The sequence below is a fragment of the Aspergillus eucalypticola genome (assembly GCF_003184535.1).
Source record: "Aspergillus eucalypticola CBS 122712 chromosome Unknown BO83scaffold_15, whole genome shotgun sequence".
Taxonomy (NCBI): Eukaryota; Fungi; Ascomycota; class Eurotiomycetes; order Eurotiales; family Aspergillaceae; genus Aspergillus; species Aspergillus eucalypticola.
In genome coordinates this window covers 288,658-309,977 of record NW_020290289.1, presented here as the reverse complement: position 1 = coordinate 309,977, position 21,320 = coordinate 288,658, and the positions used below count along the sequence as shown (strand labels likewise).

The 21,320-nt window shown below is 51.1% G+C and overlaps 8 protein-coding genes across 8 annotated transcripts; 4 read left to right on the top strand and 4 right to left on the bottom strand.

Moving 5' to 3' along the window:
- Positions 1-53: 53 nt before the first annotated feature.
- BO83DRAFT_389562 (uncharacterized protein) lies at positions 54-1,038 on the bottom strand (the record flags this gene model as incomplete). The annotated part of the gene is made up of 4 exons (XM_025532805.1): positions 54-260; positions 344-563; positions 632-842; positions 885-1,038. 4 exons carry the CDS (start codon positions 1,036-1,038, stop codon positions 54-56), a joined length of 792 nt encoding a protein of 263 aa, XP_025387242.1.
- A 482-nt stretch (positions 1,039-1,520) lies between these two features.
- BO83DRAFT_389561 (uncharacterized protein) lies at positions 1,521-2,102 on the bottom strand (the record flags this gene model as incomplete). Its single annotated transcript, XM_025532804.1, has 1 exon — positions 1,521-2,102. The coding sequence occupies one exon, from the start codon at positions 2,100-2,102 to the stop codon at positions 1,521-1,523; it is 582 nt and encodes a 193-aa protein (XP_025387241.1).
- A 2,053-nt stretch (positions 2,103-4,155) lies between these two features.
- On the top strand, positions 4,156-5,819 carry BO83DRAFT_446789 (cytochrome P450; the record flags this gene model as incomplete). Its single annotated transcript, XM_025536617.1, has 2 exons — positions 4,156-4,206; positions 4,278-5,819. The coding sequence occupies 2 exons, from the start codon at positions 4,156-4,158 to the stop codon at positions 5,817-5,819; spliced, it is 1,593 nt and encodes a 530-aa protein (XP_025387240.1).
- Positions 5,820-7,131: 1,312 nt separating this feature from the next.
- Positions 7,132-12,100, bottom strand: BO83DRAFT_446785 (canalicular multispecific organic anion transporter 1; the record flags this gene model as incomplete). Its single annotated transcript, XM_025536616.1, has 3 exons — positions 7,132-11,225; positions 11,282-11,813; positions 11,882-12,100. 3 exons carry the CDS (start codon positions 12,098-12,100, stop codon positions 7,132-7,134), a joined length of 4,845 nt encoding a protein of 1,614 aa, XP_025387239.1.
- Positions 12,101-12,713: 613 nt separating this feature from the next.
- On the top strand, positions 12,714-14,297 carry BO83DRAFT_339681 (subgroup IIIi aminotransferase). Its single transcript, XM_025528553.1, has 3 exons — positions 12,714-13,016; positions 13,103-13,926; positions 14,000-14,297. Exons 1-3 carry the CDS (start codon positions 12,971-12,973, stop codon positions 14,222-14,224), a joined length of 1,095 nt encoding a protein of 364 aa, XP_025387238.1. The 5' UTR covers positions 12,714-12,970; the 3' UTR covers positions 14,225-14,297.
- A 264-nt stretch (positions 14,298-14,561) lies between these two features.
- Positions 14,562-15,890, top strand: BO83DRAFT_417866 (acyl-CoA thioesterase). The gene has a single exon (XM_025534782.1). It carries the CDS (start codon positions 14,800-14,802, stop codon positions 15,676-15,678), a length of 879 nt encoding a protein of 292 aa, XP_025387237.1. The 5' UTR covers positions 14,562-14,799; the 3' UTR covers positions 15,679-15,890.
- Positions 15,891-17,033: 1,143 nt separating this feature from the next.
- On the top strand, positions 17,034-18,043 carry BO83DRAFT_438097 (uncharacterized protein; the record flags this gene model as incomplete). The annotated part of the gene is made up of 2 exons (XM_025536064.1): positions 17,034-17,241; positions 17,298-18,043. The coding sequence occupies 2 exons, from the start codon at positions 17,034-17,036 to the stop codon at positions 18,041-18,043; spliced, it is 954 nt and encodes a 317-aa protein (XP_025387236.1).
- A 1,408-nt stretch (positions 18,044-19,451) lies between these two features.
- Positions 19,452-21,046, bottom strand: BO83DRAFT_379161 (RTA1 domain-containing protein). The gene is made up of 2 exons (XM_025531440.1): positions 20,535-21,046; positions 19,452-20,478 (listed from the first exon to the last, which is right to left on the bottom strand). The coding sequence occupies exons 1-2, from the start codon at positions 20,867-20,869 to the stop codon at positions 19,851-19,853; spliced, it is 963 nt and encodes a 320-aa protein (XP_025387235.1). The 5' UTR covers positions 20,870-21,046; the 3' UTR covers positions 19,452-19,850.
- Between the last annotated feature and the right edge of the window lie 274 nt (positions 21,047-21,320).

The window sequence follows — 21,320 nt, the reverse complement described above, 5'->3', positions numbered from 1 at the left end:
CTAACCAAGAGTCCCATTCATTATATACAAAAGAGGAGATGTTCGGTCATACTTTATACTTGTTTGGGGCGTTCTTTCATCTCCTTGATCCGCTTCTCTTTCCGCTCGCTGAACCGATCATTAAAAAGCTCCAGGTGGGGTCGCATGAGAATGGTATATTTCACAAACTCCTCCATACAATCAACCAGCCGGTCACGGTTACCACTAGGTAGAAGGGTCTGGTCTCCTGGTTGACCTTCACCCGGGAAATGCGTATATGCCTGGGAATTGTAAACATGCGCATCCACCTTCCGAGAATCCGCAGGGAATTGACAGCATTAAACCATTGCGACCCGCCACATACTTGCGCGATAGCAAGCGTTCGGCCCTGTGTGGGACGTACGCTGCCTGTGGTTAACGGGATCCAGTCGATCTGATTTTTGAATACGGCGGTCTTGGAAATTGTCAGTAATTGAAGTAGCGAGACGTCAGGGAAGGGATGCCAACCAGGTTGCCATGCTTTTCGGGCGATACCCAAACATGTCCGTCGCTCCATTTTCTGAGCTCTCGAAGTTCCTGCACCTCTGGTTGGTCGTGGTCAGTATCATTTTTGACTCGCAAACCGTCGGGATTGAACACGCGGACAACGCACCCTAGGCGGAACAGAATCCGTCCATCGAAGGGTTCTTCTTCTGTTTCGTTTGAAGACCTCCTCAAAGGTTCCAACTGCCTCCCGATTCCCACAGGTGGCACCAATTTGCGTCTTTTTAAGACCCAGGTACCGATGTACTGGAAACCATCCTGAGAAACGAGGTGTCGGAAGGCAAGTACAAGACACGACAGTATGTGCCGTAGCTTTGGAGCTGGTCATGAGTTGCAACACAAAGAACCTAAGTATGTTGGACCTTGATATGCGTCTTCGGTCACGGTATAGGAGCGCGCGCTTTCAATGGGAGGGCTGCAGAGTTGATAATCAGGTCCTGTTTGCTGTTCTTGCTGAAATAACGTGAAGACGGCGTGGACTAGCAGAATGGGACGGACTAGGTTGAAGGATGCCATTTGGGGTTCTGCTTCCTAAGCTGGAATACTATTCTCGGCACACGCGCATTTGGGAATACAAAATACGAGTCAACAATTGACCGCCATGTCCCCTCGTTTTGACCACATATATGTTTCACATCACATCGGAGAAACTGATGGGCTTTATAAGCCAAGACATAGTTGAAGCCTCCAGTATTGATCATGCAATGGAATGTCCTCATAGGAGTTAGACTTTGCGTCTACACGCAAATTCTTGTCCTTGATGTTAAAAGCCGGGACAAACTATATATATCTTTGGCTGTGATGCTGAGAAACGGCGTACCCTTTCCCGTCGAGGCACCTATTTCGATAATTTCTAGAGTAACGGTCTTTAGCTCAACGCATGAAATTTCATTGGCCCCAGAGTTTTGATAAACTAGACTAAATCATAAGTTGGTTCTTATACATTCTAGTGACACCGACTCTGCCAAAATATAGATACATCCATTCGCTCTCCCGACTCAGCTCATCTTCTGAGTAATCGAATCCGGAATTTCCCCGCGAATAATCTCAACAGGAATGTCGATATTGACCACCCTGTTCGGGCCCACGTACTCCGGGCGTGAAAACAGTTCAATCATCACGAAGTCACCATCCTCCACACCGTTGAACAGGTGATGAGCTCCTGATATAGGCAAGCGCCATCTCCACCAGATCTCATCCTCTGATACATCTGCATCACCTGGGATATTGAATGGCAGCTCGGCATCTTCCAGGCACTGGGCCCAGAGGGAGAGCTCTTCGTTGTAATGCAAAACGATAGTTGAGTCCTGTTCAGACTGTTCATCCATTACAGCAATCCAGTAGGATTGTAACATGCCTTCATTTCCGTGTTCCCTAAGCTCTGAGATTTTGTTTCGGGCCCAGAGGCGGAGCTCGGTGTCTGTCGCGTCTTTAAAGCCAGTGGAAAAGTCACTAATTGGAAGTTCGGTGCCATAACTCTCGAAGATCGCTTGTCCCGGTGTGCGGACAACGCAGAAGAAGTTGGGACAGTCTGGGCTATGGTACCGGGCGAATTGGTCCCTGAAGCTATTCAATATCATGATAAGGCACAATAAGCATTTTCATACTACCGCAAGAGATAAAATAGATAATCTTACACTGGCCGGTACATCTGCAATCTGCAGTGCAGAAGAGGAAGAATACGGACATTGCGTGATACGTTTGACGATGAAGAAACAATCTGCCTTGGGGATATGGAGTGAAGAGAGAATAGGAATACTGGTAAGGAAAAGAGGGACAGGTAGCGGACGCGCTGATGCCCGACAGGTGACAAAGAACAGTTTGTTGGTTAAGTGATGAGGATTACACGGGACAGGCCAGCGCCGCTCCGACATGTTTATGTCAATGCCATCCTCCTGTATAGGATTCCACAAGGACACCCCCTGTTGTAGCCTACCACGCTAGCCAATATCTGTATATATAGGAGTATGGGCCGCCCGCCATCCTGCAGTGTTGCCGAGACGCTTAGCACTTCAGCTGAGTCCCTACAGGATACACTAGGCTCGGGTTTAACATAGAGACGGATAGCTTGAGTCTCTGGAACCCTCGTGTTGGTATTACTGACCTCGACACCCCTTTGCTATCGTGCAATTCCGCTTGGTACCAGCCGGCCTATTTCGGTTCGCGTTCGTGACCTCCCGGACGTCAAAGGCTCACAGAAGTACATGTTGCCACTTGTTACTAGGGTCTATCATTTCCTTTGTGTCTCGATCAATACGAGACAGGCAGAGCGCCGGTAATTGAAGCCGTCCTGGATGACACTGTGGGCTTACCCGATCTCATGACGAGATTATCAGTACCTCGTAACTTGATATGAAACGGTCGATCGTAACTCAAATTTCCTGATGTACAAAAGAAGGATGCAAGAATGCCGACAAAGACAGACTCACAGTTTATGACTTGATTGTCCCAACTACTACGCTGATCAGTCTTTGAGCTCTCTCAGTTGTTCCTACAGCCTAACAACTAAAGCTGTACTCTAGATAAACTTATGTGAGGATTTGTACAGCACATACGACCATAGGGTGTGGAAAACAGGGCTTCCCGTCCGCTCAGCCGTACTTAAGCCACACGCCGGGAGGTTAGTAGTTGGGTGGGTGACCACCAGCGAATCCCTTCTGTTGTATGTTTTTGTCTTTATTTTTGGCGTTTACTCTATTAAATGCTTTGGAAACTATTCAGATCCCAAGAATTCCATCACTCGGGTTTCGTTCGGTCTGTGATGGATCCACGCAGCCAAGCAATTGGCTTTGGATTATACCCGTCGGATAGCATGACGGCCAGTGTTTGATACCGCCGAGCCGGGATATCAATCAACAACAGGCTGTGCCACAAGACCAGAACAATTACAGGAAACACTGTGGTGTATCCTCACAATTATTCTACTGTAGAGGAGTTGCCCGTATGTATGCAGCCCGGGGCTCCGTATTGCAACTGCATGCTTCACTAATTTAACCGGTTTATTTTTGACTATATCTTGAAATAGAACTACAAAAGCTCAACGAGCCTCAGGTGAGCATGAGTAGCTAATACTGAGTCATCGTAATCGGTTTACTGTAGGGATAAGTCATCATGCGACAGACATAAGGCATTGAAGCCAACATCGACTAAGTACACGAACAGGCTGAGTGTTGGCTGCGCATAGTGGGGGCAATACGATCAACCAGGAACGCAAAGATCGCCTATAGGGTCAAGTTTCAGAAGCCACATGGACAAACGGTCAAACCACCGTGCTCCACTGATCTTGACTCGTAGCTCAGATCCTGGCTGAAACAGACATCGTGATGCGCCACCATCCCATCATCTCATGTCTCAGATATGCTTACTATTTTATTACTACACCACCTTTGACACCAGATTATCCAACGACATGTCAAACGCCAAAGTAATCAATTGTCAGCAACCTGATACTGTACTTACCGGCCCCTTATAAGGAAGTCCCCTGGCCGATCCATATGCAGGGGCACTTTACTCCCACGTGGGAAATGCATGGCATTTGAAAAGGCCCAGTTCTGAAACTGAAAATCGCCAGTTCCAAAAACTTCTAGCACTCGTTACATTTCAAAGTCTTCTGCATCAGACAGAAAGAACACCATGTCTATTCAAAATATCCTACTTGCAGCCGCGGGCGGCGCAACACTCTTGGTACGAGCACAATTTCCCTCTTGGCGGAGTTTACCATCCTCTCTCAATGTCCATGACTAACGTCCCAGCAGGTCCTTGGAAGAATAATCTACCTCCTCTTCCTTCACCCTCTTGCAAAATTTCCTGGTCCAATTTGGGCTCGTCTTACAGATGGCTACGGCGCCTACCACTCCTGGCTAGGCGACGCCCACCTCGACATGTGGCGACTGCACGAGAAACACGGCGACTTCGTGCGCTACATGCCCAATTCGGTTTTCATCCGCAACGCAGATGCGCTCCACGCCATTTACTCGACCAAAGCGTATGCATCGGTAGTGAAGAGCCCTCACTACCAAGTTCTCCAAGCCGGCAGCGTGGGCAGCACATTCAGCCTTCGCGGCGGACATGATCACCTCCGGCGACGACGGATCGTCTCGACTGCGCTATCCGAGAAGGCCCAGCGCGGCATGGACCCGCGCATCGCAGTGCACGTACGCAAGTTCTGCGAGGCCGTGATCCCGGCGCGCTCTGGCGAGCTGGGCGAGCCGATGAACATGGCCGAGTGGTGCGGCTACCTCACCTTTGATCTGATGTCAGACCTGGTCTTCAGTGCAAGCTACAACCTGCTTGGTCGCGAAAAGTTCCGCTACATGCCTGAGGTCATTGACAAGTCGAATGTGCGCATGTCCGTGCTCGCGTATATGCCTATTATTGCAGCCTGGCGTGCCGTTGACGCCATCTTCTTCCGCGACGCCCTCATCGCCCGCAACCGCTTCCTCCGGTTCGTCGTGCGCGCTGTTCGCGAACGCGCGAATCGCGCCCTGGGCAAGTGGGCTCCAGACGCCTTGGACCCTTGCAAGCCCCGGGATGACATCTACAGCTCGCTGGCAAAGGCCCGGGACCCGGACACGGGTGAGGGATTCACAGCCTCGGAGATGGTCAGTGAAAGCACGACGCTAGTGGTTGCCGGGTCCGACACTACCTCGACGGCGATCGCGGCGACGTTGTTCTACCTGGCGGATAACCGCTATGCGTATGAGAAAGCTGCGAAGGAGGTGCGTGAGGTTTTCGCGGGCAAGACACTGGGTCCCGAAGAAGTGCTCTCGGGCCCGGAGCTCTCATCGTGTAGCTACCTGCGGGCCTGTATTGATGAAGCCCTGCGCATGAGTCCCCCTAATGGTGCGGCGCTGACGAGAGAAGTTCTGCCGGGTGGGTTGACTGTCGGCGACGTTTACATTCCCGGAGGTGTGACGGTCGCGGTGCCACTGTATGCCATTCATCACGATGAGCGGTACTATGTGGATCCCTTCATCTACCGACCGGAGCGGTGGCTCGAGGATGATGGAACTGGCAGCGTCAAGCGGGCGAGACTCGTCTTCAACCCCTTCTCGCTGGGTATGCGCGGCTGTCTCGGTCGCAGCTTGGCCTATCACGAGCTTATGACCACGGTGGCCACTGTGTTGTACCTTGGGGATTTCAAATTCGCTGAAGGACCCATGAGCAAGGTCGGTCGTGGAGTACCTGGGGCGGAGCACGGCCGACACCGTGAGAACGAGTACCAGTTGCACGAACACATCACCGGTCAGAAGCACGGGCCGTGGCTGAGGTTTTCCAGGCGCGAGATTTCTGCTTAATCATTTTCCCTTTCATTCATCTTCCTGTCTTGTTCTTCTTGTTGCATATTACGGTTGGGAATAGGGTTTGTAAATCTAGTGCAAAGAGAGGCAAGTGGTTTTGGCTTGGCCCAAGCCGCAAGGAGTGGTTTTTGTGCGTTTGGAGATTCGCGGAGTTCTTTGATATATCCTTCATTTTGGCTTTCTATACCTTCATTATATACTATCCCTTGAATAGATCTTTCTTTGTTTCTACATATCTTTATTCATAGACCGAACACGGTAGCAAGTATGAATACTTTGTGTAGCCAAAATTGTGGTCATAGTCTGATTTCAAAATATATATCTAATATACCCCCCACTTGCTTCAACTCCACCAAATCTCGCAGTTCCACTTTGAAAAACACTGTTCGATGTGTAGGTACATCCGACTTAAGCTATCTACTGTCACACAGTACAGTACAACATCTACAATTAGAGAGGTAATCCTCAGCTCCCAAAGCTACACTGCAAACCAACAAAGAATATTCCAGAATCCACTAGCAACAACATGAAACAACATACGGTGCTAATCGAGTCAGACCCTAGCGACAAGTCATCGACCAGAATGACATTCTCAAACTTCTAGTAAGCAATAGTAATCTGATATTCTAAGGTTGAACCCATCTCGCGTGGCATCCACGTGGACCGGTTCTTGAACCTGAAGATTCGACAGGAGGTGGGATAAGCAGTGATCTTCACCCATTTGATTACTAGTATATGAATTGAGGTGGATTTATTACGAGCTTACGATAATCATTCATGTGATAATTGCAACGGTGATGATTACTTCCTGACTCTTCCCTTATTCTTCGTTTATGACGCAATATTCGGCCCCCATGTCAAGAGGAGGCTGTGCTGCTGGTAGAGGCTTCCGATATGGCTGTTTTGGGGCGACGGACTTCGATACGTCGCAATCGAAAGGTCTTTCACAATTTGGCGAGGGTAGGTTACCTACTCGATCTCTGTGTTCTCAGCCATGGGCATCTGGTAAACTGAAGGGAAGTTTGATTCAACAAATCAGCGAGGGACAGATTCCTTCCAAACTGAGATTTGCATCACAATAAAGAGGCGACAGTGTATCTCTTTCAACTAGAGCATACTGTAGAGGAACACTTATGTGTTCTTTATGCGTTGTCTCGGCACAGAAATGAAGTCTACACTATATTATAAGAGGCTGGATTTGTATGTAGCCATTAATGAAACTGCATGCGCTGTGAAATATGCACTACTCTAGATTAAATTACAATACCCTTAACCACGCTATAATCGAGTGAAACCACCAATACAACAATCAAATCCAAGTATTCAACTGCTCATCCACAACCACCGTCCTCGTCTGACTTTCCGCCGAAGATGTTGTCTCCATGGCAGAGCTGTAGTCGCCACCCTCATCCACCTCGTTATGATCATAGTGATCTTCGTAGGCGGGACAAGCCTCGTCCTCGTCCACCTCACCATGCATATCCCGATACAACCTCCGGAACAGTGTGTCTCCGGTCACCAACTGCTTGGGCGTACCCCACTCGGCCAAACGGCCTGCATCAATCACGGCGATACGATCAAAATCCATGATTGTGTCCAGTCGATGAGCCACGGTGATGATAGTATGGCTGGCGAAGCGTGACCGGATGATCCGCTGCATCATGGCATCGGTCTCGACGTCCACGGCGGCCGTAGGCTCGTCGAGGACTAGGATAGTCGAGCGACGGAGGGCAGCACGGCCGAGACATATGAGCTGGCGTTGACCGTGGGAGATGGCGGTAGTGGGCATGGGGGCGTTAAGAACATCGCTGTTTTTTATAGGAAGTGGAGGGGGAGTACCACGGGGAGCGGCAATCTTCTCCTGAACCTCATCCTTCTTCTCCTCCGCCTCAACAAGCTCCAAAAGCACCTCCCAGAGTCCGACTTCACGTAGAATATCCATGATCTCCTCATCCGTCCTTTCTTCCCTAGGATCCAGATTGAACCTCACCGATCCAGGCAGGAGACATGCATCTTGAGGGATAGCAATAATCCTCTCGCGCACGAGATCGCGACTGACCGACGCTAAATCCACACCATCGACGATAATCCTCCCAGAGTCCATCTCCAACATTCGAAACAGCGTAGCAACGAGACTGCTCTTCCCACTGCCACTCCGTCCACAAACTCCAATTCGCTGGCCCGGTTCAATCCTCAACGAAATTCCCTTCAATACCGGCTCCACCTCTTCCTCTTCATCCCCATCCTCGCCATCACCAGAAGAAGCATAAGAAGCAACGACTGCATCAAACACTAGCCCTCCCCTTTCGGGCCAATTTGGCCCAACACTCCCCTCTCCCGCTTCACCATCCTTATGCTCACTACCTACCTGGCCAACAAAGGACCTCACGCGACTTACCGCCCCGACACTCGTCTCCAACTGCGCCCAGAACACAATGAGCTTTTTGATGGCGCTACCGAACCCCACAATGTTGATCAACGCCAGGCCAATCAGCCCGGAATCCGTTGACCCCTTGGTCTTGACCGCGATTGTAGCAAGCACCACCGCTATTCCCGCCGCCACCAGGTCTAGCATCAGTCCGAGCCACTGCTGCACCGACAGTAAAGCATAGAATGGTTTCTGAGACTCATTGATCTTATGCAGATTCCGTCGCGTATACGCCTCTTGCCAGCCGTAGGCTCGAATGGTGACGAGCCCGGACAGGGTTTCTAGGAAGTGGGAGAACAGCGGCGCCTTGGCCTCCACATCGAGGAGACGGAGGGTGCGCGAGGTGCGGAGGTAGAAAACCTGCAGGCCGGCCACGGTGGCCAGTATGAAGGGCAGTGCGGCGCCAAGGTACTTGGAAGTGACGGCCATAAGTATAGTCTGGGCGACGATGATGCACAGGATCATCGTGGTTTGCACTACCGAGACGGGGAGCTCAAGATCGATAAGTTCAAGGTCCTGACTGAAGCGATTGGTCAGGGATCCCTTGTCTGTCGTGTAGAAGAGGGACATCGGGGCTTGGAGGACGGTCTGAAGCAGTCGTGTGTGGATAGTACGGGCCACGCGTGGCGCTAGTGCCATGACGAAGAAGGTACACCCGGTGACTAGGGAGAGGGTGGCCATCAAGCCCAGTAGGAAGTAGATGCCCCAGTAGTATCCCGCCTTGTCGTTGGGGTACTTGGTATTGTGATTTCCCCACCATTCAGCCCATACTTGCGAGAAGACGATCACGAATCCGAATACCGCACTGATGAAAATGAAGAAAGCCAGTCGCGGCCAGCCGAAGCACTCCACGTAGTAGGCATACACTGACCAATCGCGGGCGGGGATTTCGTTCATATCCATACTTGGGAGCACAGCTTGGGATTCGTTGTCGGGGATCGTTTCGAGTGTGGCGCTGCTTTCTTGGGGCTTGTGGTGGGCTGCTTGACGCTCGCGGACTTCCAGTCCCCGGATATACCCGCCATGGGACCGCCGGGCCAGGTCGGTGAAGGTTCCTTGCTCGACGATGGTGCCTTTGGGGCCCAAAGCGAGAATGTAGTCGGCTTCGGGGAGGAAGTGAACAGCGTGACTGGCCAGGATGACAGTCACGCCGTGGCGAGCGAGAAGCCCATGGCGGCCGAAGAGGGAGGAGAAGATGTACTTCTCCGTGGTTGCGTCGAGACCACTCAGGATGTCGTCCAGCACAATCGTACGCTTACGGGAATAGATGGCGCGAGCGAGGGAGATGCGCACCTGCTGACCACCACTGAGCCCGATACCCGAACTCCCCACGATCGTCTGGTCTCCCTGTGGGAGCTGCGCCAAGTCGAGACTCAACGCGCACGCTTGCACCACAGTGGCATACCATCGCGGATCCAACGCGAAATCGCCCGTGATATTCTGCTGGACCGTGGTATTGATTACCCAGGGCGACTGCGAACAAAACGCCGCTTCGTCCAGAGACCCGATGATCGAGCCCGCAGAAACCTTGGTCTCACGCAAGAGTGTATACAACAGCGTCGATTTACCAGAGCCCACGGACCCAACGACCATCGTTAGTTGGCCCCGGGGCACCTTGAACGTCATGTCCCGGAGCACGACCATGCCGTCCTTCCACCCGGCTGATACCTTCTTAAACTCAATCACTGGCTCGGGGATGATGCGTCGCGTGCGTCGGCGACTGCGCGCGGATCTCATCGAACCAACGCCTGAAACGACACGGCCTGCGTTGCCCGGCCCATTACCTCCGCCAATTCCTCCTCTTTCCTCTCCCAAGAACCTGGACGCTCGCCCCTGTTCCCCAGAATAATCGGCCAAAAGCCAACTAAACCGAAACTCAGCGACCTCGATAGTCGGCAAGACCAAGCTAGGAATCGTCCGCCGTCTGTCTCGACGGGCAAGGCTCTCCACCTCGCTACTACTACTCGATCCGCCGGTAGCAGCACGAGCTTTCTCCCCGTCGACCTTGGTCTCCTGTCCTAGATAATCCTGAATGCGGCGGAAGCATCCCAACGCGCCCACAAATCCGGCAAGACTGTCAATCAGCATCGCCAGGGGCACGAGCAACAACTGCAGGAGCACCAAGGAAGTCAACACCAGCGATGTACTCATAACCGCATAGCCTTGGAACCGCTGTAAGAGGATATACAAGCCAAACGCGGCGACCGGGTTCATGGCCTCGGAGACATTGGACAGAGTGACGAGCTTCACCAAGATCAAGCGGAACGTAGACGACGCTTTGACTTCCTCCTCGCGCAGATGCCGGATCTTGTCGCCCAGCGGCTGCGTCAGCCCCGTCATCTTGACTGCCTTCATCACACCAAGCATACTGGCTGTCGCGGCGACGCGCGACTGGATCTGGTCCAGCCAGGCCTTCTGGGCAATACCTGCACCAGTGGCGACCCAGATGGCCAAGCCAGTGGAGACAACGGCAACGGCGGAGGCACCGAGGACGGCGAGATCGAGCATGCCGGCCAGAAGCCAGATGGCAATGCCCATCTGGATGAGGTTGGCCCAGAGCTCCGGAAACGTGCGAAGGCCGCTGGTGATGCGCTCCACGTCGGTACTCATTAGCGTCACTGCATCAGCGCCATCGAGTGCCGTGGGAATCATCTCCAGCGTGTGTCGGTAGATCAAGTCAACTAGCCCCGCGCGCATTCGTGTGATCATCCGGAAGGTCCAGTGTTGCGCTAGGGCAGTCGTCACCGCGATGCCAATGTAGACGATCACGTAGACCACGATAAGCCCTGTGCCGACCGATGACCGGTTCTCGTACCCGTCGTTTTCAATGTAACTTAGCGTGCGTTGTAGGATAAACGGTTGCGCTACGGTGAAGGCAATCTGGGCGAGACGTGGGAGGATGGACTTCAACAGTGGCACTCGTGCATGCACGAGACAAATCAGCAGTAGGGGTGGATTGCGGAGTTTGGATTTCCCTAGAGTGGTCAGATTTTTTCCAGTGTGTGGATGAATGAACAAAGGCAAAACTCACAATACTTCCACATTTCGGCCAAAGTATCCCCATCTTCTTTGTCATTTGCCTTCAAGCTAGGATCGACATCAAACAAAGTGTCCATCGACAACTGCTTCTTGAATCCCCGGAAGAAGATTGGATTCAACCACCACGAGAACCACAGATTCAACTCGCCGGCGGTGGCTTCAAAAGGCAGAAACTTGAACTTGTTCAGCAAGATGCCGCGCTTTTCGGCCGCCTCCAGGCCGAACAGGACGGCTTTGACACCGACGGCGATGCTCAGCACAATGGCCACCTTTTCGCCCGACTGTACCCCCCAGAGAGTACGACAGCGCGCGGCGTCGAATATCAACGTCAGAGCCAGGTACTGTACCAGCAGTCCTGATGGACGCACGCTGCGAACATGTTGCCAGTGCGAGAGAAAGGTGAGTCCGATTTCCAGGAGCAAGACAACAACATTAGCCGCGATTGATGTCCGTGTAGTTGGGCCCTTGCTGGCGGTTAGGGCTACCAGCACAAGCGTAACTGTCGATATGGCAAACCAGCCGGCCTGAATCCATTTGTGTATAAGGTTAGTCCTATTGCCTTGCGTTATCGTCAAGGGGGCAGATCTCATACCAGTTTAGCCACATGATGCCACGATTCCACCACCTTTCTCTCTTCATTCTTCAATCGCAACAGAAACAAAGGTAGCAGGAATAATGTGATGCCCGCAGGCACAAGAGTTAGGATAGACTCCTCGAATAGCAAAGTGAAGTCGAAACCATCATAGCAGTCGGCAGCGGGGCCAAACCCCGTCTCGACGCCGACCGGACATTTGGATGCTTGAGCGCCCATGGTGTTGAGCTACCCCTGTAGAAAATTCTATGTGCATGAAGTGGAGAGAGATAGGTCTTTTCCTACATGATCTAGCTATGTTTGAACAGCAATTTGCTTGCTTGTCACAGAGGCTGTGGGTGGATGCCTACGAACTGGTTCCATCTCGTGACGTTCTAGAAGGGTTCAACTTACTATGCAGTGAATAAGTGCGTAGTAAGCAATATCTACCGGGGAATAAACCATGTCAAAAACGTGGCGATGGTTGAATAGTAAGAAATAAGCATAAGATAGAGTGGGCGGCGGTGACACTAACTGTCTACAGTAATGCCCTAGAATCATGTGCTGACTGTTCTGGATCACTGCAACTTGAAACACAACGCTAAGAATTTTAGCTCGATGAGATTGTAATTTCCAAACCAGTTACTAGAACTGCTAGCTCTTAGTCAGTCAATTGTGTGGTTACTACCCAAAGCCCATGTGGGCAGTGTTGTGATTAAATTGTTTGCTTAGAAGGATCGCGGAGGTTTATCCACTAACTCCAGAACACGAGGTAACACGTCTGCAACCAAAGCTAATAGTAGCTTACCTAGATACATCATATTCACCTAAACAGCCAACCAGAAAGGTCCCCCGACGAAGGATTCCAAGGCCGTTCCCACAGCCCCCCCGGTGAATTTACTAGTTTCTTGCTTACTACGCACAGTAATGGACATCGACCCAGTAAATCCCCCAGACTTGATGACAAGGACCCAACGAGAACGTTTCCAAAGGATCTTCGATATATAAAGAAACAGGAAGATGGACGCAGGATCAAATATCGTCATCATCCTTCCAGATTAACTTCATCAATCTCACCCCCTCTTCAAACAATTCACCCAACCAAACACCATGGGATCACTTTCATCATTTCCTCCCGCGCCCAAAGCGGGCCTTGGTGAGCACTAAAAGAATCCCCCACATTCTCCTCCAACCACAGCCATCCCGCACGCAGTTAATTCCCTAGACTAATAACAAAATTAGACTGGGCAAAGCTGGACATGACCAAACATCTTCCCGTCAACGGCCACGTCGAGCTCCGCTTCCATCAATCCACCCAATCCTGGACCTCCCCGTCTCTCGTGACAGGAAACCAGATCTCCATCTCCGGTCTTTGCCCGGGCCTCAACTACGGCCAACAATGTTACGAGGGGTTGAAGGCAATGCGCCGCCGCCGCCACCGTCATGGCTCCCAGGAAGCAGAAGAAACCATTGCCGTCTTTCGACCCACCTTCCACGCCGCGCGCATGGCCCGCTCTGCCGACGCCGTCTGTCTGCCTCCGGTCCCAGAGCATCTCTTCCTCGAGTGCATCCGCCTCGCTGTGGCTGCCAACGCGGAGTATGTACCCCCACTTGACGCCGAGGGATTCTTGTACATCCGACCAGTCCTTTTCGGGGCGTCGGATGGCTTACCCTTAGGTCCGTGTGAGGAGACCATCTTTGCAGTGTACTGCCACCCGGCGCGGGCATACCACGGAATGCAGGGGATCAAGGGCTTGGTATGCGAGGAATTTGATCGGGCGGCGCCACGAGGAATGGGTCGGTTTAAGGTCGGAGGGAATTACGCCCCGGTATGGCGCCACGCGGGGAAGGCGCAGAAGATGGGTTACCATATCACGCTACATCTCGACAGTGAGACTCATTCCCTCGTGGAGGAATTTGCCACGAGTGGATTCTTGGGCCATAAGGTCGTGGATGGCCAGGATGTGCTGGTCGTCCCGGAGTCGGAAAATGCGATCGAGAGCGTCACTGGCTCGAGTCTCCAGGTCCTTGCCAAGAGCAAGGGCTGGAAGGTGGATAAATCTCCGGTAGGTGTTATCGTGTTTGTCTCCAGTTTGGTTTATTCCTGGCGATCGGGTGGGCTGACAGATCTCACATCAGCTCCCGTTCTCTTCACTAGGGGAGCTAGATGAAGTCATTGCCGTTGGAACTGCCGCCGCCGCGGTGCCCATTGCTTCCATCGATCGGTTGTCAACGGGCGAAAAGTATGTTTTCCAGGCGACTGGAGATGGGAAGCTGTTTGAGCTTGCTCGCAGCATGCGCGCGATACAAAAGGGACAGGCACCAGACAGTGAGGATTGGTGTTTTGAGGTCACGGGATTTTGAGTATACTGGATACTTGAGAATTAGACATAGAGTGGATATGTAAAGTTGATCACGAACATTAAAATGTCGGTTAAACAAGGCTTGGATACAAAGATCAACAGTAAAATGATTAGAATTTACCGAATGGGTAGACGATGAAACACCAACATCGACCAAAATGTCTCCACGTGGGATCTACATGATCAGAGAATGCCACCCACATGGTTTTCTCCCCGATAAGATCCGGTGTTGACTCGTGTTGGTTGTTCACTGTTTCATCGCCTACCACTAAGTGCAGATTATAAACCAAAATTAGCATCCTTAATCTCAGACCACTTCCTACTTAGTCATTACTTCTCACCATCCAGTACACAGTTCCTGTTAGAACCCCGAATTGGCCCCCCAGCTGACTACCACCAGCGTAGTAATCAACCAAGATATTAACCTCTTAGCGTTTGTACACTATATCTAGTCCAAATTACAAAATCATCCTTCCAAACTCAGTCTCTGATCCATTCAACAGACCACATCATTTTACCTCATGCCAACCCGTCCCATTGCAACTCCATCAACACGAGCATCCATACGCAATCGCAATGCTTCTCCTCCTCCTCTTCTTCACAATACTCATCCTGATCCTCTTCTTCAATGCTAAATCCCTCCCACTCGTCTACTCCTTCCAACTCCTTCCCTCCCTTTACCGAATCCTGCAACCCCGCAACGCTCAACGCCCCAAAGAGCTCGTATCCCCGCACCCAATCAACACTCCAAATCTCTTCTATCCAGCCCTACCCAGCCTCTTCCGCCCCCACACAAGCCAAACCCACTGCCCCCTGCCGGAAATCGACCTGAACCTACACAAAAGCAACAGCACTTTCTTCACAGATGCGGATCTCAGCCGCGCCCGCCTCCTCAGTCGCCTCCTTGGGCCGGCCTTGGCATCGCTAGGCGGAATGCCCATGCTAGCTGCAGTGCAGGCGCGGTTCCTGCGTGAAATTCGCCCCTTTCAGCGGTATTGCGTGACTACTCGGATCCTGGCGTGGGATCAGCGGTCGTTGTGGACGGTTACGTATTTTCTGAGGGAAGAAGTGTATAAGGGAATGAGGGAGGTGGACCTTGATGGAGGACCCACGGCCGTGTTTACGGATTGGGAGATCCGCAAGGGGATGTTGGCTGTGCTGGTTAGTCGGTATGTGGTTAAGGCTGGGAGGGTTACTGTGCCTCCTGTGGAGGTCTTTAAGCGGGCGGGATTGTTGGTTGACGATGATGACAATGGCATTACTCTTAATGATGGAGATAGGTCTGTTAGCAATGTTGAGGAGAAAGAGGGGGATTCGCTGGTGGGAGAGGGGGGTAAGAATTGCAGGAGCATCGACGCTAGAATCCAGCCGAAGGATGAAGAGGTCTGGCCTGCAGACCGTGTGAAGGAGATGATTGGGTCTGCGATGGAGTTCATCGGAAAATGCATGTTGTAACCACATGGCACACATGGCGATGGGTTACGTGGAAAAGGAGCACAATCTGCTTGTTTTTCTGGGAACACGGAGAGAATTAAGGGTGCAGGGTGCAGCAGTTCGAAACATGTTGTTGCTATTGCTTTTGCTACTTGTTTCGTAGATAGTATGCAGGAAAATATGCGGGTGAAGCTAAGCTTCGGTTCGATGTTACAACGAATCTTCTATTCGCCTCCCGTGATACTGGTAGTCGCTATTCAAACCAAGTTGTCATTGCATAGCTCTAGAGATGAAGATGTCAGTACAGCATGTCAACCATCACGCATCCTTCGCGGTCTGATCCCCAGCTAAAGCACCAACCACCACAACTGCCCATCAATCGTCTCCATGGCCCCCAAATTGCTCTGCCATCCAACTTTACGTATAGACAGTCCTTTCCAGCTGAAGCAAATCCATCCAAGACGTAATACGACCCCCGTATTCCACAACCACATTGTCTGATCCAGACAAGCTTGCGATGAGAGGAACCACGTGGGTGGGAGATCTGACATGATATGCAAAGAAGGTTCTTCACCAACAAGAACAATAATAGCTGCAGCAGCAACAGCTATAGTAATAGTAATACTAACAACAGACGAGAAGTGAAACCCATCATCATAGGATGTTTGTATGATGCTTAGCAAAAGCCCTCATCTGAGTAGTAATCACAGTAGTAGTAAATCTGCCACGGCCCCAGAATTGCACTGACATGTTCCATCCCACCCAAAGATTAACCAAGTCCTTGGGGCGAAAACCTATTCTGAAACAATGCAGAATACGGTAGAGCATGGCTTAGATCCCATCAAACATAGATCAGCGTTGCCAAACTTTGTACTAACACCTGTTTCGAAGTGCCATCTTGCGTGGCTGATGAAGATCCCAAGTTGCTTGGTCCTTCTACTGCAATCCATACTTTCCTTCGTGTCAGATTTATGGTGGTATTACGGGGTCCGTGCAATGGGTTGTGAGTAGAAGAAGGCGGGGGACAGTCGGTACCGTAATGAAAGATGGTAAAATAAGGGAGGGGGCTGTGATACGACTGTTTGTCTCGCACCCAAGCAACCCAGAGTAAGATCAATGTAGGGCTCATTTCGTAACGGGGCCCTACCATTTTGAAGCCCCCACCCACAAGCCAGCCTTGCCATGATGACTTGAGGCGTGCCATGCCGCCGCCCGTCTTGGCCAGTTTCGAAAATCGCCATGTGGTCTGAGATCCGGGGCAGAGCAAAGTTTAAAAGTGGACCGGGTACCTCCTATTTGTATCTCCTCATCATGTATATCTACATCCAATTCTTTTGTCCATATCAGGTCTGGATAGATAACTAGGGAGGGAAAAAATGAATCAAATACAGCAACAACAGCAGAACCCTCTGGTAGGGTCAAACGGAACTACTTTGCCCGTGGTCGTTGATACTCGCCGACCATCTGGACGTCCCAAGCATAATTCCTACACCGACTTGATGAAGCCAGGCGAGAGCTGGGAAGATCTCCCTGATGCCGCTGAGCGGAGGAGGATTCAGAACCGTCTAGCACAACGGGCATACCGTGAGTACATCTCTAACTCGCTGTTCACGAATAGCATAGCTAACGCTGTCTACCAGGCCGAAACATGCGCGACCGCACGAAAGAGGTTGAGCTCCTCAAAAGCCAAGTCAAAAACCTTCAAGAAGCCATGAACAGCAATAGCAGCACCCCCAACGATAGCAATAGCGGCAGCATCAGCGCGAGCGCCAGTACCAGCGACGGGGACGACCGTCCCACGCGAGCCTCGTCTCAAGTCAGTACTAGCAGCGTCTCTCCTGGTCCCCGCGATCCCCCGAGTACATATTTCCCGTCTCCTGACCAGGAGATGCTGGGCGATGGACTGAGCTGGCCGACGGACCTGGACCACGACTTCACCAACTGCTTCGATAAAACCAAAGACATTACAGCGACTGTCACAAGTATGCCGACCTCTGCATCACCTTCGACGATGGCTTCGACAGCGAGCGTCCAGAACGCGATGCGATGGCTGGAGTCCGATGTCTACTATCCTTTCCCGCCCCCATCGCCGCCCAACGTCGACCCTATGCTCCGCTCAATGCCAAGCAACATGTCCGACACGCAACAGCGAATCGCCTCGGGCTGTTCCCTGTCTAGCCGTGATCCAGAGGCCGACGAGCCCTTGATTCATATTGCCATCTCGCGCGGCACAATTGACACTCTCCAATTGTTGCTAATGACATATCCCATATCAGTGAATGTCCGAGACCGGGCGGGCTACACACCACTCCAACGAGCTGTCATTACGGGGCGGACAGACATGATGAAACTGCTGATTGAACACGGTGCGGACGCGGGATTGTAGCATATCCACGTGGCCGCAGCGGACAAAATCCGAACGAAACGCACAAAACCCGAAGCACTTATTGCATAGGGGCTTGGTTAGTCACACCAAGAAGGGGCGGAATTTCTGGTTTGTGACAGGAACCGACCGCCAAGATACCCACTGATCGCAGTCATGCGATGTGTCAATATTTCCTTTTTCCTTTCTGTTTTTTTAGAGTTCTTTGTCCATATGGCTTGTCTTGGTATCATGGTGGGGTCCATTGGCGAAGGCGTCCTCCCGGTTTGATTTCTAGCGGCAGATCTGATTGATTAGACTACAAATACCCAACTCCGGCTGGCCTGGTTTCCAACAATGAAGTTTTTTTCTGATTGGCGGTCACTTCTCACTTTCAAGATAGACTAATAATAGTACACGACTGATAAGTTACACCGCCTAGCGACTGCAAGTGCACGGACCTTGAGATAACCTCCACTCTTCCCACAGCAAAGTCGGTTTCTTTAACCAATAGTCATAATAAAGAATAGCAAGCTTATTGTACTCGTAAGATTCTCCTTTGCGAGTTTAGAAGTAAGCCGAGATTTGGGGTTGTCGTTGTGCCGGGTAATGATGTTATAGCAGTCCGTGATGACTTGGTGTGTATTCATGATTCATGATATATATTTTCCGAGGAGCCCTCATAACCGCCTCATAACAATTTTCGAGAAGCAATACTACTACCAAACTTCGAAGTCAATCCATCTAAACGAAAACTACATAGTAAAACCAGTAAACAAGCACAACAATAATTAAATACAACCTAGTCGTTACACAAAATGCGTTGACCACGTTAATCCGTAGCATGATCAACATTCCCCAACAAGGCAACGAGTTAGGTTCACTCCGGGCGGAACAAAGGAGTGCCTCAGCCTCAGGTCAATCAATACCGGACGGTCAGCCTTACCACCCCCAAATATTTACGGGCCAACGGCACCACCCGCACATACGTTAGCATCCGTTTAATATGGAAATTATCCGTTCCACGCGGAAATTTACTGGTTGCAACATGGGGGCCGTCTTAGCATTCGTATTCCCAATTTCCCACACAGAACTGAAGACAATCAATTTAGGTGTTCGCTTGGAGGGCGGAGGTGTCGTGGCGTAGCGTGTTGGGAACACTTGTTGGACAAGAGCCTCAGAGAACGCCCGAGGGGAATCATACCTTGGAAATTAGTTCAACTGGCAACCAACAACTGGATCCATGCTTCGTATACGTGCGATGATCGACGTCCTCTATGCCTGGAGTAGCTTGGACCGTGCATTAGTGGGTGTCAGATTGCTGACATGAGATTCCGTACCCCGACTTCTCTTAGGTAAGACTTTGATTCCACGGAAATTTCTACTTATCGTCACTTTTTTCCCCCGAGAAGCTCAGTTCAAGAGATGTAAATCATGCTGAAAGATTTCTGTTCCATTTAGCTCATTATGAGAACATGTATCCAACGCATTTTCCATGGTAAGTCCGGTCTAATAGTGAATACAACAAAATCAAAAAGGTATCTCTTCCGATGAGTGGGTCTAGCCCTTTCATGACACTCGGTTCTGAGCTGTCATTCACTCATCCCCTTCCCAAAAACAACCTGCAAGGCTGATGAACAAAACCAAAATAATTAACCCAAACCCAGCCCAAACCCAAGCCAAGCCCAGCCAAGCCTAAGCCTAATATCCGTAAGCAAGAACGTAAGGAAGCAAACAAACTCTTCCACGTAAACCAGCTCATCACATCACGCCCGGTCACACCCCCGCCCAATCCCCAGCCTTCAGCCGCATCCGAAGAAAATAATCTAATCTAAGCCCCCTTACCGCCGCGACTCCACTTGGCCAACGCCCACTCCCTAGCCCCCAAAATTAAACCGGGGTGGAAGAAAGTCAACAACCCGCAAGCCAGCACCATCATCGCTCCCTCCAGCACCATAAACGTAATCTCCTCATTGGCCAACTTGCCGCCAAATCCACCCTGTAGCTCAGCACACCGGAACACACTCCGCACAAAGATGAACAGGACGGCCAGAGACAGGGAGACAATAAACCAGGGCTCGAATGACCGCTGGGCGCGGAGGGAGTCAAACGCCGGGTTGAGCGGGACTCCTTTGCGGCTAGCACGGTTCACACGTAGATAGAAATCTAGAGCCAGGCACGAGAAGATGAACAGAGACACCACTTGCCACGCAAGACCACCGACCATGACGTGCACGCCCTGATCCTGCATGGACGAGTAGGCGTCAGCGATGGAGGCGACGGCACCACCCACGGCTTGCAGCAGCAGGGCGATGATGTCGAAAGTGATGAAAATGTAGGTGTAGACCTGAGGGCGGAAGCGGGCGTGCTCAGCACCATAGATTGTGATGATCCGCGACAGAGTCAAATAGATAGCGGCGGAGATGAAAGCCGGGGCGATGGTGAGGGGAACGAGGTACCTGTCATAGTTATTAGATTTTACGCCTGAAGTTGTTGACTCTGGCAGGAAACTTACATCAAGAACCACGAGAATTCGAACATCGAGTAGCGGAGGAGAATGCGTCCGACATAGCCCAAGACTTCAAGAATCAATCCAAGGGTCATGCCAATCATGTATCCACGCGTCTTGCGCTGAATGCCAAAGAAAAGCTGCAGCACGAGGAACAGGCCGAAGAGAACTGCGTAGAGGACATTGCCCGCCAGGTTCGGGTAGTATCGCACCCATGACAGCTGCTCGCCGTCCAGGACGAGAGGACAGGTGCATTTCGTACACAATGAGGTATCATTGAGTAGAGTCTGATTGAAGGTAGCGAGCGTGACATTGCTCCAATCGGTGGTGCAGTTAGTCATGGTGAGTGATGGGGTATGTGGATATGAGAAGTGAAAAGAAAATTCGTTGTGGAGATTGGGGAAAAAGACACCAGGAAGGAAGAAAAGCGAGCTAAAAGACAACCAGATAAGCTTAAGAGAAGTAAGAAGTAAGAATTGAGAGTAAGAAACAGTGGACAGAGGATGCTGAGAACAGTGTGAGAGGTTGATCTGATGTTGGGGCCGAGACTGCTTACTATATAGGCTGAAACTGTATAGTAAGCAAATCCTGCGACAGGGATACGTTACCACAGCCACTCTTGGGCGTCTAAACCGCAACAAAGAAAACAGGCATCGAATTTCTAAAATAGGCATCAAAATTCATAACAAATAGTAAACCACAGCCTCATGCCCTTCACTGCAGGGGCCGTAGGCTAACCTGATTAAACAATCATAATAAGCCTTACTGCTAAGCCCCACGTGGTGTCAATAC